The sequence below is a fragment of the Pseudoliparis swirei genome, chromosome 3, assembly GCF_029220125.1.
Source record: "Pseudoliparis swirei isolate HS2019 ecotype Mariana Trench chromosome 3, NWPU_hadal_v1, whole genome shotgun sequence".
In the NCBI taxonomy this organism is placed as follows: domain Eukaryota; kingdom Metazoa; phylum Chordata; class Actinopteri; order Perciformes; family Liparidae; genus Pseudoliparis; species Pseudoliparis swirei.
The window spans coordinates 10,132,098-10,147,605 of NC_079390.1; the positions used below are offsets into that span (position 1 = coordinate 10,132,098).

Below are 15,508 nucleotides of genomic sequence, written 5' to 3' on the forward strand. Positions count from 1 at the left end.
AAGGCACTGAACCCCCAGTTGCTTCCCGGGCGCTTCACTGCAGCCCACTGCTCCTTAATAACTAAGGATGGGTTAAATGCAGAGAACTAATTTCCCCTTGGGGATTAATAAAAGTGTATATTTATTTTTTATATTCCTAAACCTTTAGCAACAGTAGCATGAATATGATACAGGTAAACAAATATGTAACAGGATAAAATCTATATCAGACATCGTGGGATAGATATTGCATAATATTTACCACGCATCTACAGTATGGCCGGAGACCTAGGCGTCACCCGCCGGATGCTTTTCTAAATACATTTGGACTTTGCCCTTTGATTCTCAAACAAAACGCGTTCCAACAACGGCAATCTGCTTGTTCATCCATTGCGGTATTTATTATACAATAAAATCCGACATAACTTTCTCTATAGTATATGCATATAGACAAACATGACTCACTGATAGGTAACCCCAACAGGCAGAATCTTATGAACCTTAGTACACAAATAAACAAGTCCCAATTAACATGACACAAGTTCAATCACGGTTGGTGTGTGTAGATCCCAGGTAACAATCAGAATGACCAAACCCTTATTTTGGAATCATAACTCTTTATTCTGATACCTTTTTGAATTGAGAAAAACAAAGAAAGAAAAGAAACCCAAAGCATAAGCAAGAGGGTAAACCAAAATATATGTGCTTCACATATTTTGCTGAACAAACTGTCAAAAAGCTACAGACCAAAAAAGCTGAAGACTACACTTAACTCAGCAGACTTAATTAACCGTTTCCTAATGCAGGCGCTGGAGCATCGTCCCTCCTGCTGTACGGTGGACTGCATACGGCTGTGTGGTGGAGACAGGAGAGGTTACAAATGCAGCGTGAAACTACCGGGGGACCAGCGTATTGAAATAGTCGGACCATCAGAGCATATGGTTTTAAATGATGGAAATAGCGTTGCTGTTTTAAAGCTCTAAGGTCAGCGTCATTATGGCTTAATGTGCTGGACGGATTTGATCTACGGAGCTTTGGATTCAAGCAGCGACAAGGTATCAACGATTACGGGGTGTACTTTGACACACATTTATTACATTAGTCATGTAAACAGTGACAGGTGTGCCTTTTCAGTTCCACTGAGTTTTCAAAAAGTATGTACAACTCACTTCCACGATCGATATCAATGAACCCAATGATTACACATTGAGTCACATTTCAGATTGGTCCTCGTATCTGAATTGAAAAAAATAAAAACAACCACAAAACATACCGAAACACGACTTGCAAAATAATAATAAATAAAAAACAGATAATTGCACTTGCACTTAAAGAGCTTCTAAAAACACTGTTTCCTATCGGCAAGCAGAGATAAAGCTCTGGATTTGGCCCCTGGAGGTGACGAGCAGCAGCCGAAGCGGTCACAACCTTTCATGGAATCCAACGCCCGTAAGATCTGCCCGAGAAACCCACTCATCGAGGACGTGTGAATCTCAGACATTTGTGCAGATGGTTAACGGAGATAAAAGAAAACACACAGATAAAAAGGAACCGACTGTCTGTAGGGAGCGGTTATAGTTTCTGTTCATTGAAAGTTAGCATAATGTGGCGAGCAATGCAACTCTGCTACTCTATATTTTAATGTTACAAATATGTGTACGACATGTATAACTCTGTTATATACTTTATTTGTCCCAAATCCCCAAAAATATCCCTTTTCTCCCTTTTATTTTACACAAATTGCACCCTGAGTTTTAATAAAATGAAATGTCTTTCAAAAAGGTTTACGTTGTCCACAACAGGCGACGAGCTCATATCTGACATTGGTACTACACGTCTCATAAATACAATAATCAGATGACTATTGAACTGACCTCTCTGTCCAAAATGCTGCACTTATACTAGAGCGTAACATTCAACATATACAGCAGCAGCAGCAGCAGTAGCAGCAGCAGCAGCAGCAGCACTGTGGCATTCAAATTATTTGACCTTTACCGGCCAAAGCTTCCAGTCCGACATCAAGTCATGCTACGTTCTCAATACAGCGTGTGCGGCTGTTAGAGGGTCGAGACAGTTGAGAGTGGCAGTACGGCCTTCTCTCTCGAGTGTTATTGCAAATGCATAATACCATAATTGAATCTGTCGTGCACAAAACGCATCAGACATCCTCATTGAGATCATCTTTATGGCGGGCAGAGACAATACTGCTTCTTCTCACTCACTGTACTCGGTTCATTCTGTGCGTCATTAACTGGAAAGCTGCTGTTTCTCACAATAGGTTGACGTTTAGAGAAAAACATTAACGTCGTCTAAGGACGGGAGTCGCTGACGTCACAGGACACACTAGTTTGCATCACGACAGTGAATCGTTTATCACCAAGAGGAAACATGTGAAGATACCCATGGATTAGAAACTTCAGCATCACGACAAAATCTCATGTTTCTAAACACAGGGAACAGCATTGAATAACCCTCAGAAAATACAAAACTATACTGGAGATGCTCCAAGGCATATAGGGAAAAAAATAAAAATTCACTAAACTTCCTTAAAATCTGAAGAATCTGACGCTACATAAGAAGATGAATTTCATCCCAGAGCTTGAAAATGCATAATGATTTGAGGAACGACAGCCGGCAGTAAACAACGAGGCCCAACGTGAAAAAGCACTGACTGTGTTGACGGTCAGGAGACTGCAACAACGGTGTCGACGGTGAATTTAAGATTGTGTGCCTTGTTTGTTTCATAAAGCCCAGATTTTAAAATTGGATGTCTCCCCTTTATTTACGGTACCACCTTTCTCCCTCGCCAATAACCCGCTGTCCTTTCCAAGTGGAGGAAGGAAATTCATGGCGACATTGTGGGTTTGAGTCCGAAGCAAAAGTATCAATCCCCTAATGTATCCTTTCACTGATTTGCCTTCAGCTTCAGCTGGGCAACCCTCGCGTGTCCCAGTTTAGTCTGAACGTCGACGGGCCGGTCGAAGAAGCGGACTACGGTCGGCTCGTTGAGCAGAGAAGCGAGGACCTGCTCGAAGGAAAAGGACCACTGCATCTCGGTGAGGTCGGTCCCTGCAGCCGGACTGTTGCGGGAGCGGGAGGCGTCGGAGCTCTCCGGGGTCGGGGACGCTTCTTCCGTTGAAGGCTCCTCCTCGTCTGCAGCGCTGGGTTTTGTGGACTCGGACGGGCTGCTGGACTCCTGCAGCCTCCGCCCCACCTCCTCCATCCTCAGGAGAAGACTGGTCACATGAGTCACGGCTCGGTACAGAGACTCCTCCTCTGGATCACCATGAAATATGTTGTAGAGGGTCTTGGAGAACTGGATGAACTGAGTCTGAGAGAACAAAAAAAAGAATATATATAGATATAGGTACATATGTTTTGTGCTTCATCAGATACTCTGTTTTATAAGCTTCAGGAAGCAAATGGTCACAACATGGATTACATTACCTGATTAATTCGGGGTAGGTCTTTAATAGTTTCCTCTTTCTTAAGTATTTCATTTTGCCATTGTTTCAGGTAGGCCTGGAGGTCCACTTTTCCTCTACCTGTCAATTTCACAAACAAAGACATGCAGTTTCTTCTGTTATATCCATGGAGTGTTTGCGATAGATTGGATGCGATAAAATTCTACCTCTTTCGGGGCTTTTCTTTATCACGCCATCTTGTGGTAGATCAAAAGCTGAAATTTAAAAAAGCATGTGAACAAATAGCAGAGCGAAATGCTTCAAGTACAATCAATAAATTCAAAGAGAATCAGGCAAGCATTGACAGAATTATGACAGAATTTAGAAGGAAAAGGTAAAAAGGTGAGATTGTAGTTTCATAAGGAAAAGAAAAAGAGTAAAGAGTCTAACCAGAGAGTCTACTCAAGTCTTCAGTCACTGGGATAAAGTGCTGGATTCTTTGTTCCTTTAAGTGCAAAGAACTACCTGTGAAAGCTAGAAGACACCAAAAAAGAGAGCATGGAGAGGAAAGATGAAGACAGATGATCCACAGCAGAAATTTAGAGGGAATGTGTTTACGAAAACTAAGATATTCATACACGCCGAGTTACCCGTTTACTACATACAGTGTAACACAACCCCATCTGACAGTCGAGAAATAGATTTCATGTTTTTTTTCTCCTATAAAGCCTGAGGTCACGCTGAACGAGATGTGCTATACTTCTACGCTCCAACCCCCGCCAACGACTGTGTGTTCATGCATGCGTGGCAGTTTGCGTTGCTGGATTAAACAATTACCCACACAAGCCAGCAGTGTCATCCTACTGGGCCGACAGCTTCGTGCTGCGTAAGCGGCACAGCCGGAGGATCAACTCGTTGGTGTCTGGCGCCGAGTCTGCTGCTGATATTCAGGATCCCAACAGAACGACCCTGACTGAGGTGACCTTGCTGAACATGCCCGGAGCAGGCTAACATTCACACCTAGCGTATTATTTCAAATCTAAAGGGCAGATGATCATGAAACTCATTGATTACCTCAAACATATTATCATCTTCAAATGCTGACCTTTTCTTCTCGTCAACAATCCATCACATTGTGACCATCTTACAGATAACTAATGATAACACGACATTTCCAATTGCACAAAAGATCCAGCCTAATATTTGCCGTGTGTTATCATGTTCATGCTCCACGATTGTACGACTCTGAATAGCACGGGCACTACAGATGTTAACCGTAATCACTCCATCTGTTGCTATAAGTTCCGGTACGACGGGGCCCGACACAGATGACGGCACTGTGTCGCCCTGCTCTCGGATTAAAGCTGAAGATACAGCTGCTGTACTTTGTGTTGGGACTAAAGAGCACATGATTCCATTTCCTTGATCAACGGTGCGTTTGGCCCAGTTCCAGAGCCCCGGGCTGTCCCACTGTGAAATTGTCAAGTGTGTGAGGTCCCTGTTGTTTACTTTTTCAGCTTGCTCTCTGCAAACTTTCCAAAAGTCCACACCAGAAAACACACACAATGCAAATCAGTGTGTGACGTCAAAAGCGGTGATGATGGTGCCATATCGCATCATAAAAAAAAAAAACTAAATCGCTGAACACGTATAGTTGCATGTCGTGACATGTTGATTTCGTGTGGCACAACTCGTTTACCTCGACACAGGAAGCAAACACACGGTCCATTTGAAATATCAGCCCCACACTACTGTGCAGGTACAATGACATCACTAAAGTGCTCTCCCACTTATGGGACGGCGTTCGGAGCACTCCCGCTCATTAAAGTCTGGACGAGCTCAGTACCGGGGACCTGTCCGTGGTGCTGAAGGAAGGTGCACTCCACACTCGACCAACAACACACTTTCCTGCTTGACGTCCACCGGCCTGGCACATCACGAATGGTGACTCAGTGCCCGTCTGCTGCCTGGCTGTCAGTTGTAATTTGAGCACTTCATCCTCATCACAGACCCTCTTTGTGGAGAAACTAGACCACTGCAAAATGCCCCGACAGCTCCTCGCACACATCGTTGCCATGGCAAAGTTCTTTCACCCGATATAGGCTCTTCTTACTTCTGCCTTTAAGCCCGCACTGCCACATCACGCAGTGAGGAGTCACACGTTCAACGACAGTTTCAACCCCTGGGCAACGTGCTCACTCATCAAATGTTGAGTTAAGGACAAATCTCACAGTGTCAAGCCCTGGAGCAGACTGAGGGCTATCAGACTGTGTGTTTCACTTCAGGCTGCTTCTGTCGGCAGCTGCTGTGTTGACACTGTCGTGTTATGTCGTCTGGAGAACGATAAGAATCCAGTTCGGAAAAAATTAGCTGTGTTTGAACTTTGGACCTGAAGGAGTGTAACATCGCTGGAGACATGTTGAGAGAGAAATAGGTCAGAGGTCAAAGCTGACGGTGCAGAAATCTATCTTGTAGTTTGATTTGACAGGGTCGAGAATGGTCACATGACACATATTCATCTGTTTTTCTGTCATTGAGATTTAATGCTCCAACTGTTCATCACTCACCGGGTGGCAGGTGCAGCTTGAAGAGGAACTTCAGCTTATTTGTGAACGATCCGCTGTACAAGGTATCTGCGGGAGGAGCGATTAGACATTATAGCAGTGGTCAACGGTACGAAGGTCAACAGCAGAGAGCGAGTGAACTCACCGAGGGCATAGCAGAACTCTTTAAAGTTGACGAGGCCGTCCTGGTTCTCGTCGATCAGGCGGAAGACCCAGAGGGAGACGCCGCTCTTGGCGGTGCAGAAAGCCCAGGGCTCCAGCAGAGAGAAGAGCACACTGAACTGTTGGAAACCCAACTGGTACTGCTCCAAGTAGGCCAGGCTGGGGTCATGGTGGAGCAGAGCTGGACTCTTCATTGTCCAGTAGCAGCACAGAAGATGCTGCCTCTAAAAGTAGGAAACAAAACGTCAATTTTTCCATCACAAACATGAATAAATTATGTCTGTTGCCATTTTCGTACGACACTCGAGATGCTATGTTATGTAATTGACTCACTTTGAACAAGTTATAAAGCCCATCAAGATGGGAGGGACTGAATTGGACTTCTTGGGTCACCACCCGAATCTGGAAAATAAAATAAAAAAAGTATCCGTAACACCACAGAAACAACGCAAGTACCCCAACGACTGTAAACTCAACGGCCACTTACCACATTCTGTTTTGTTGTATCCTCCAGTGTCTGGATCACATACAGTTTGTTTCTTTTCCGTGAACTCTCGATATCCTCTGAACGGATATTTCCATATTTCTAAAACGGAGCACAATTAGTTCATTTAACCTCAAAACCGATATCACGACGCAACACCGACAGAGAAACGCAGTACCTCGTAGGCCTCTCGGATCAGTTCGCTGATATCCACGTTGAGGTGCGAGGCCTTATCGGTACTGCCCACTGAAGCTTGCCGCACTGTTGACGGCAGGGGACTGTCTTTGTTTGTCACGCTGTCGAAGAATCTGAAATAACATCGCCAGAGAAGGAGGGACAATAATTCACACACAGGGATAATGTTTAAAAACACCAGTCCAGCTTGGTTTGTATTCACACAAACTTGTTGAGGATGGTGACGGCCTCTGCATCGTCGTGGCAGCTGATCAGAGCCCCCATGTTGTAGTCCAGCACCGACAGGCCGAGCTGCAGGATGGCTTTTATGCCGTCGTAGAAAAAACAGTCCACCACGTTCACCGCACTCTCAATGGGGAGCACACTGATGAAGAGCGTGAGGAACCAGGATAGGGACACGGACGAGAAGAAACTCAGGTCTGTCATGTGCTCCACCAGCTGGGGGAGATTTTCCCTAATCAGATCCTCAAACACCGCCTGGTCGACCAAAGCGCCTGAAAAAAGAAACAATACAGTGTGACTTCACTCCTGAAGTCCTAAAATCACCAGCAGACACAGAATGACAATCGTTTCCACTCTCACCAATAATCCGGCGGTTAAAGTAATCCGGCAACATCCTCTCACAGACCGCCACTAAGAGCCAGAAGGCCTCCTCTTCTTTGGCGTAGAGCAGGAGAACAGAGGTGAGAATGTTCATGGCCTGCACAGGAAAAAGGATTTTTAATAAACAACTACCTCCTTTGTAAGTGTACGGTTACAGTCACCGAGGAGAGAGGCCAATTTACAATTGCGTGTCAAGAAAAGGTTTTTCAGAGCACTGATGCCATTATACGAGTATTTGTAATGGTTTTAGATCATTTGTGGCCATTTCTGAGCTCTACAGTCTTTTTTATCCAGATACTTGGCCATTTTAAAAATCACCTCCAAGTTGCAGCACTCCTCAGTCATGAAATGACCAATCGCAGTAAAGGACACAGGTTTAAAACCGAAAGGTTCACATTTATTGTTGCCTTCACTCTAACCACCGGTCACCTCATCGGTCACTGTTAAAAGGCCCACAATACACACGATGACTCAACAATACAAATGAAGATGGGAGCAAATTGTTTTTAGGGTGCAAGTTTTTCATATTCATCATAAATATATTTTACTGTGATAACCAACTTCCGGCGACATACAGTCACATGGCTAATGTCCCTTCATATTATTTAAAGCCTCTTAGAGCTTATGAACGTTTGTTATCAGTCTCAATCAAGGCTTTTCTCCCCAGTGAAAAAGAAAGAAATCAAAGCACCTGGCAGTAGCCAATTTTGGGGTTCCTGTATGCATAGGCAGTCAGGACTCTGCGTAGAGCTGAGATTCCTGTGTCGCTCTGAAAGGCGGGGTGCTCTGGCAGAGAGCGGTGCAGGTCCCTCTCGATCTCATCCGTAGCCAAAGTACTCGTGCCCAGCGACTGTTCAACCAGATCGCTGTAGTAGCCGGGATGAGTGGCCATGTCGTTAACGGCTCCTACAGAGGTGGAACACAGTCAGTCCAAAGAAACAGATGCTGCAGAGATCCCACACCAACCATGTTTAATTTAATTATTTATGTTAAGTGAGCACTCAGTACAGAACATTTCCAATCATGCAAGGCTTCACCAACAAATCCCTGACTTGGAATATCACTTAGTTTCCATGACATAGCCAGTTAATGGCTGCAGTATAAATACCTGAAAAAAGCATCCACAGCTCTCCTCTCAAGGCCTCAGGAACGCCACGGACAATCAAGTCTCGAGTCTTCCTGGTGAAGAACATACTCGTGCCGCGTCCATATTCAGAGAAATGGATGTTCCACGACTGTTCCTTCATCTTTTCTTTAAGCTGCCAAACGCACACAAAGAGCACGCGCCGCAGGGTTATCGTGCATGCTCTGCAGCACGGTTTAAACTGGTGCTATTTCTAAACAGGCATTTTTATTCATGTCCGTCCCTGCATTGATTAGACACGCACTAAGACACCCCCATCCTGCAGAGCACGAGAAGATACTAGTGAGATACAAATTCACCAAGGTAATGCGGTCGGATTGTGTAAGTGGCGGTGTCTCGTTCGAAGCGACATTTACCATTTTGGGGTCGAGGTTTTCAACATCCTGGGGGTGGAAGACGGTCATGAGAGCCTCGGTGCTCACGGCCTTGCTGCTGCCCTTCTGTCCCACCATGAGCGTTACGTCCTCCGGGTTGTCGTCAAAGTGATTGATGAGCGACTGGCACTCGCCTCGTATGGCCTGAGACACGAATACACATTACACAGGTCAGAACGCACTCCTAGCTGCAGGTCAAGTACAGCGGCACGAATAAAACATGAAACGTGTTACCTGTGACGACGCAGAGTGCTGGGGGCTGGCACTAATCCCACACCTGCTACGGATCGAGTTGACGAGCCGCTGGTAGTCTCGCACCTCGGAGAAACGCAGCGCTCGCTTTCCACGCACACACACCGTGAGAGCCCGGTTGCCGGAGTCCGGCTTCTCGACATTGATAACCTGGAAGAGGGCCATGTTTTCATCCGGGGGCTTTTTGAGTCGTCATCGTTTACGTCGTTCACGTTTTTCTACTTTACCTCCCGCATTGGAATGATGACATGACATTGGCTTCCATCTTGGCTGGCGAAACACAGGTAGCCCTCAGACAGACAGATCTTGCCAAGGGTGTTAAAATGGCTGAAGGGCACCCACAGGAAGCTCTCATGAACCTCCAACAGGTTTTCCTCTTTGGGAAGCCGGAAAAATGTCCGGAACTGTTCACTCTTTGCATGAGCTTCCAAGCCTCTGTGAAGGGCAGTTCAGCAGAACATCATGTCAGGAGCGGAACATCACATTGAAGTTGTCTAAAAACAACCTTTTAGCAGCTTCCAGACTCAAACACAACAGTCTCACAATAATCTTTTTTTTTGTTCTCTTAACCGTCACCTTCAAAATCAATCTATTAGGCACTGGAATATGAGGTTATTTCAGTTCCTACGGATACTTTAGATCAGGGGTGCTCACACTTTTTCAGCATGCGAGCTACTTATAATGTGACCAAGTCAAGACGATCGACCGACGGCGGGCAGAGGACTGTTAACACGACACGTAGAGACAGAAATGACATGCTTCTGCTGTAATTTGGCGCTATAGAGAAAGTGACAGTATGGAGCACTACTGCTTTAGATCATTAGAAACATATACACAGTATATTATTATAAATTGTCTTGTTGTATCATTATAACCTAAAATGTGAAACAGCATGGTTCTAGCAGATTGATAAATAAGCTTGAATATGTAATCAAACTGGTCAACATAAACAACTGCAGTATTGATTTTCTAAAAATACCTGGCTCTGGCATTGTCATCCATGGCCGGCCGGCCACTCCTAGCAGGCTAACACACACACAAATGCTTTTTGACAGAAGTCAGACTCCTTTAAGCGGCAGCCAGCACTAACCGGATCACGGAGCCGTGCGGTGCAGCAGGCAGACAGTTACCTCTTGGTAATTTTCAGAGGGTCGGAGAGCTCTGGCTCTCTCTGGAAGGACTCTTTTTCAAAAAGGCGCTTGATGGCGTAGTCAGCCAGCTGTTCCATGATAACAAATGTTTCATTGAGGTGCATCAGCATGGAGAAGTAGTGATCCTCCCCATGGACCAAGACATGGATGCTCTCAGTCAGGATCACGTTTGAGGTTTTCTCCAGCTTCCAGATTTCATCCCAGGAGATTATCAGTTTCACTGCAGTAATCACAAGAAGAGGAAATTAGACCCCTGATTAAGGCTCACAGCTGCAAGGATAAGGATCTTTAATGAATGGGTAAATTAGAACTGCGCAATTAAGTACGGAAATAGTAAGTTATAAAATCTATTGCAGTAACAAGATACTTCCTAGTGCCTTTATAAAGAATTGCCGATACCAAACAATGAAAATATTTATAGCATTATTGTGATAATTGTTAAAATGCCACTTGGCTTCACTAATAGTCACTGTTATCCATTATCCACACTGCCTCCAAGTCTACCTCTTCAGTAAAATGGCCTTTTCACAATTGTTTAATTTTGTTTTAGATATTTATATTTAGAAAGTGTTCCCTTTAGACCATCAAATCCAACTATGGTTGCCATTACATTAGTAGCTGCCACAGTCTTTGTTTCCGCCCATCAAAATTGGCCAGACAAATGGGATCTCATGCTAATAAATGAAACAGAAATCATCTTACCCTCAGCTCCCAGCAGGTATGAATAGAAGCACATGAAGTTGGTACTGAGGTAGAGCCAACCCTGGCAGGGCACTTTGCCTCTCCAGTAGCTACATGAGTAATATGTCACCAGTTTTTCCTTTGGCGGCAGCTCAAACCACTTCTCAAACTTCAGAAGTGCTTCCCGGAACTTCTCGGGATCTTCCTCCAGCACCAGAGAGGTCTTCCCTTCCTCAGCAATAAGACCCTGACAAATTAAACATTGAAGGTTGACTGAGGGTGACAATAAATTAACTATTCACTTCTTCTAAGCTGCTCAAATTCAAAACTTTATCTCAACAATGGTAAAAAAGGGTTGCTGTTGGTGACTAACCCCCACCTTCTTATTCACTAAGGGGCCAAAATAAATTACTCTAAATAATCAGGAACAAGTATAGTATGACAAGAATCAAGAGGCCATTATACAGTATTTAATAGCATTACAATTATAGCCCTGCTGAGAGATTAACGTGTAGACATATTATTCTAGTTGGATGAGGAGTCTCCATATAAAACAAGGATCAACTTACTCTAATCTTGCCCTGTACAAAGCTGGTGATGTCTTCGCTGGAGTCAAAAACCGAGAGCGTCCTCATGATGGTCTGCTGCAGCCACTCCCAGTGCTGAACTATCTCCTCTTTGTTGACACCTGACCCAAAATCAAGAGAGGAAACATTACCAAAACTCAACCGGCCCTTTTATTTATTTAATTACATTCTTTATTGTAAAATCTTTTCTCTTTAACTTGGATTTGGGAATATTGGAATCATTGTGACGAATAGAGTTTTGCTGGACTTTGGTACATTTATAGTTAAAGTTTTTATATAAAATGTCTACATGTGACTTGATATGCAATTAATCAAAGACATTTTGAAACTAGCAATATTGAAAACCTAACTATTGGACAGTACTATTGAAATATGTGCCAGAAAAAGATTGAAATACAGTAACATACCACATGCTATGGACCAATACACTTGGGAGTCTGGTGTGTGGTGCAGAATGCGGTAGGGAGCAACTTTGGATGTGGAGTCCAACACCGTATCCAGAGTTCCCACAATGAGGCCTGTAACATACAGTACATTGGTATTTTTATTAACCATCCATGTCACGCGCGACCTTCAGCCTCGTGGCACCTCCGAAAGACAGATATGAAACTCTTTATATTAACAGCGAACAACTTTTCATTTCTTTGACCATGGATGAATGACTGTCTGCTAATTGAGCACAGCTGTTACAGTATTTACTGATAAACGGCCTTGATGCTCACTGACTGCGTAGAAAGGAGAGATCCCAGAGGTCCATGTCAAAGCTGCGCAACTAAAATTAGCTAAATCTGTTACCTTTATAACTTCTGACATGCCCTCCATGAATTATTAACAAGGTCGCAGCGAAACCACACTCACGCACTGCATCCGCATCATACAGGCCTGCATGCTGAACATGGACCAGCTCTCCACGTGCACTGCCGGTGGCTGTCAGAGATCACACACAGTTTACATAATGTATGTTCTCATCAGTGTAGAACAACATCACATCAAAGATATTCACAAATAAAAGGCGTTTGTGCTGGAGAGGGACTCAAGTGCATCATGCCGTGTACCATCAGGTAGCATTTAACCTCCACTGCCATTAAACACCCCAACAAGGACATTGATCCTTTTGTCTGCAGCTAGAACACCCAACTGTCTATAAATGACCTTGCAGCTGTCAAGCCGAGGCGTGTGGTTAGACACTGTAGGTTACAATCATTGGTGGTGTTATAGGCACATTATACTGGCAGGTGATAATGGTTTTCAAATGGTTGGTAAATGGACTGGATTTGTACAGCGACCACTCAAAGCTCTTCTACGCTACATGTCATCATTCACCCATTCAGACACTGATGGGAGGGGACTGCCCAACATGCATACACCGTGTGAGGCACAGCTATGAGACCCATTCTGGTTTTAAGTGTCCTGCCCAAGAACACAATGACGTGGTCTAGAGGAGCTGGAGATCGAACCACCGGTCATTTGTATGAAGGACGACACTGCTCGACCTCTGAGCCACAGTCGCCCACAGGATCCAAGCCAGTAAAGGAGTCAGTCAGTTCATTATTTCAAGGTTGCGTCTGCATCAGAAACGCACCGGCGGCGGCCTGAGGGTGACCTCAAAAGACAATGCCGCTAGTTTGGAAAGTTCACACATTTTTCCACTCTTCCCTAAAACTGGTACTTATGTTGAGGTTCAGTTACAGTCCTCCACAGAGGAAGTATTACAAACCGCTTAAATACAAATTATGAAACCTCAAATGAAATGTATAATAATCCATCATGAGACGTGCAACTGCTCACCGACTGTCCCTTACCGAGGACCAGTCATTTACAAGTATCAGATCTGTGTGTCGGCTCACAGTGTTGTTGACCAGTTATATTGGACATGTGGCTTTTTGTCATATTATATGCAACCAGTCAGGGAAAGCTCGAAAAAAAGTTTAGGAGGAAGGAGGATTAGATGATGAATCGATTAGTTGGTAAACAGGAAATGAAGCGACAACCTCTTTAATAATTAATAAAGTATGTTAACAAGAAAAGAACATTTATTTTAAAATACGAGGAGCTCCTGCCCTGGTTTTTCACCACTGTAAAAAAAAAATTTATTTGAGATGTTTGTAGTAATTGACCGATTAATCGATAGGCCTAATAAAAACAATCATTAGTTGTAGCCTGTAGAAACAACTTTCAAAGTGCTTATGTTACCTACAGTGTAACAACTCAGCATCAGAGTCTCTACAAAGTCGATTTCACGTTTATTGCCCAGAAAGCAGCAGCCTCAGACATTATAAAGGTTTTCTCTAACATGTCTAACCTCAGGGGGAAAGTGGTGCACTTCTCCACAAACTGAGTGACAACTAAACGTAACCGCCTATATATTCCTCCAGAGGTGACAGTTATACATGCAGGGCTCTCAAGTCTCACGCATTTCGGTCTTATCTCACGCACTCCCGCCACACATCGAATTCCTCACGCTGAAAAAACCTCTCGGCTATTTAATGCTTGAATGCAGGGGTGCTCAATACGCCGATCGATTGTTCCGCTGCAGAGCTCCGACGCCGGTCTGCGCGCATTGGGATAGAGCAAAAAAATAGTCACTAGCACCCCCCCCTGTCAACAACTCTTTCCGGCTCGATGCCGGCGTGCGCAACGGTCAGCTGTATCGGGTGCTGATGGAAATCTCACGCTTGCCTGTCTTCAAAACTTGAGAGCCCTGTACATGTATAATCTCATGACACAGCTACTCCCAAATATCTTACATTATTTGATTTGCCTGGAGTACAAATTCGACCACAATGGCTCAAAGTTTTTAGGCCTTTGCTCATCTTGTGGACATAAGCCTCAGACACGGTCCTAAAAGCAGCAGGAAATGAAACGAACAGGGCACCGTGAGGCTGACTTCACCCCGCGTTGCCTCCCCGCTGGCACAGACACCTACCGAGTGCAGTCCTGCGGGCCGTGACCGCAACGTGATCAACGCAGCTGTGCGGCGGCATCGCAACGGACTCGTTTGATGTTGCCACTTGGCTCCTCAGACCTGTTGCTACGCGGGGGCATGTCTCTGCAGTCGGGTCGGCTACACGGCGGAACACCGTCCGCCCTGCACAGCACGCAGCTCAGCGGACGTTCAGCCTCTTAACCCGTTCACAACTTGTTTGTTGTAACGTGTCCCAGCGATGCCGCAGCAGCTGGTCCTACACGCGCGCACAACCCGCTAACGTTACCTGTCAAACCGCCTCCGCCTTCTCCGTAACCTCGTCTCCTTTGCAGTACGAAGTACTCGTTATCCTCTTCCGTCACCCACAGTTTGAACGCATTTTTCAGCAGAATCTCGTCCGGTTTGAGCCACATGTTTCAGCTGTCATGGAAGTTATCTCTCGAATCTACCTGACACGTCACAATTATCTTTAACGTAGCCCGACATCAAACCCGTGGACATTTGTTTGTGTCCGAATCCCTCCCATCCCACGTCGACAAGAAATGCTGCCAAAGCTGCAAGGCATTCTGGGATTGTAGTTTCTAAGGGGAAGGCGGTTCTCCTGGAAGCAACACAAGCTATTTAATGAATGCAATTAAGAACAACGGAATAAGTGGTTGACCTATTAATTATATATATTTGCTCATCTTTAATTCAGTTGATTTATTATATATATATATATATATATTATTTGCTCATCTTTAATTCACAAGAAGTATTGTTTCACCCAAGCTGCAATATTTGTTAAATATTTCTTTCAACCCTCCTTCATATAATCTCAAATAAAGGCGGATTATTTTTAAAAGGAATACATTTCATAATAAATGAATGAACAAATTATTGTCAGTCAGACTCCTATTGTCAGACAATTCATCCCATTGTCGAAGCCTATATAACAGTTTTCGCTTTTTATTATCTATCCTGTGTAACACTGGAGCCAGCTAGCAGGCCTACAGTAGCCAA

The 15,508-nt window shown here is 44.5% G+C and overlaps 1 protein-coding gene across 3 annotated transcripts; it reads right to left on the bottom strand.

Annotated features, from left to right (window-relative positions):
- Window positions 1-353: 353 nt before the first annotated feature.
- Window positions 354-15,017, bottom strand: tbc1d8b (TBC1 domain family member 8B). Of its 3 annotated transcripts, none has more exons than XM_056406996.1 (21): window positions 14,793-15,017; window positions 11,988-12,098; window positions 11,563-11,681; window positions 11,015-11,240; window positions 10,292-10,532; window positions 9,389-9,596; window positions 9,144-9,311; window positions 8,892-9,053; window positions 8,500-8,650; window positions 8,083-8,297; window positions 7,371-7,488; window positions 6,997-7,282; window positions 6,772-6,901; window positions 6,597-6,695; window positions 6,443-6,511; window positions 6,093-6,333; window positions 5,951-6,016; window positions 3,834-3,917; window positions 3,611-3,658; window positions 3,427-3,524; window positions 354-3,310 (listed from the first exon to the last, which is right to left on the bottom strand). In XM_056406996.1, exons 1-21 carry the CDS (start codon window positions 14,917-14,919, stop codon window positions 2,885-2,887), a joined length of 3,393 nt encoding a protein of 1,130 aa, XP_056262971.1. In that variant the 5' UTR covers window positions 14,920-15,017; the 3' UTR covers window positions 354-2,884. The 3 variants fall into 3 exon arrangements, with proteins under 3 accessions (XP_056262971.1, XP_056262979.1, XP_056262986.1); XM_056407004.1 differs by lacking the exon at window positions 14,793-15,017 and adding an exon at window positions 14,507-14,749; XM_056407011.1 differs by lacking the exon at window positions 3,834-3,917 and having other exon boundaries at window positions 14,793-15,016.
- Window positions 15,018-15,508: the final 491 nt, after the last annotated feature.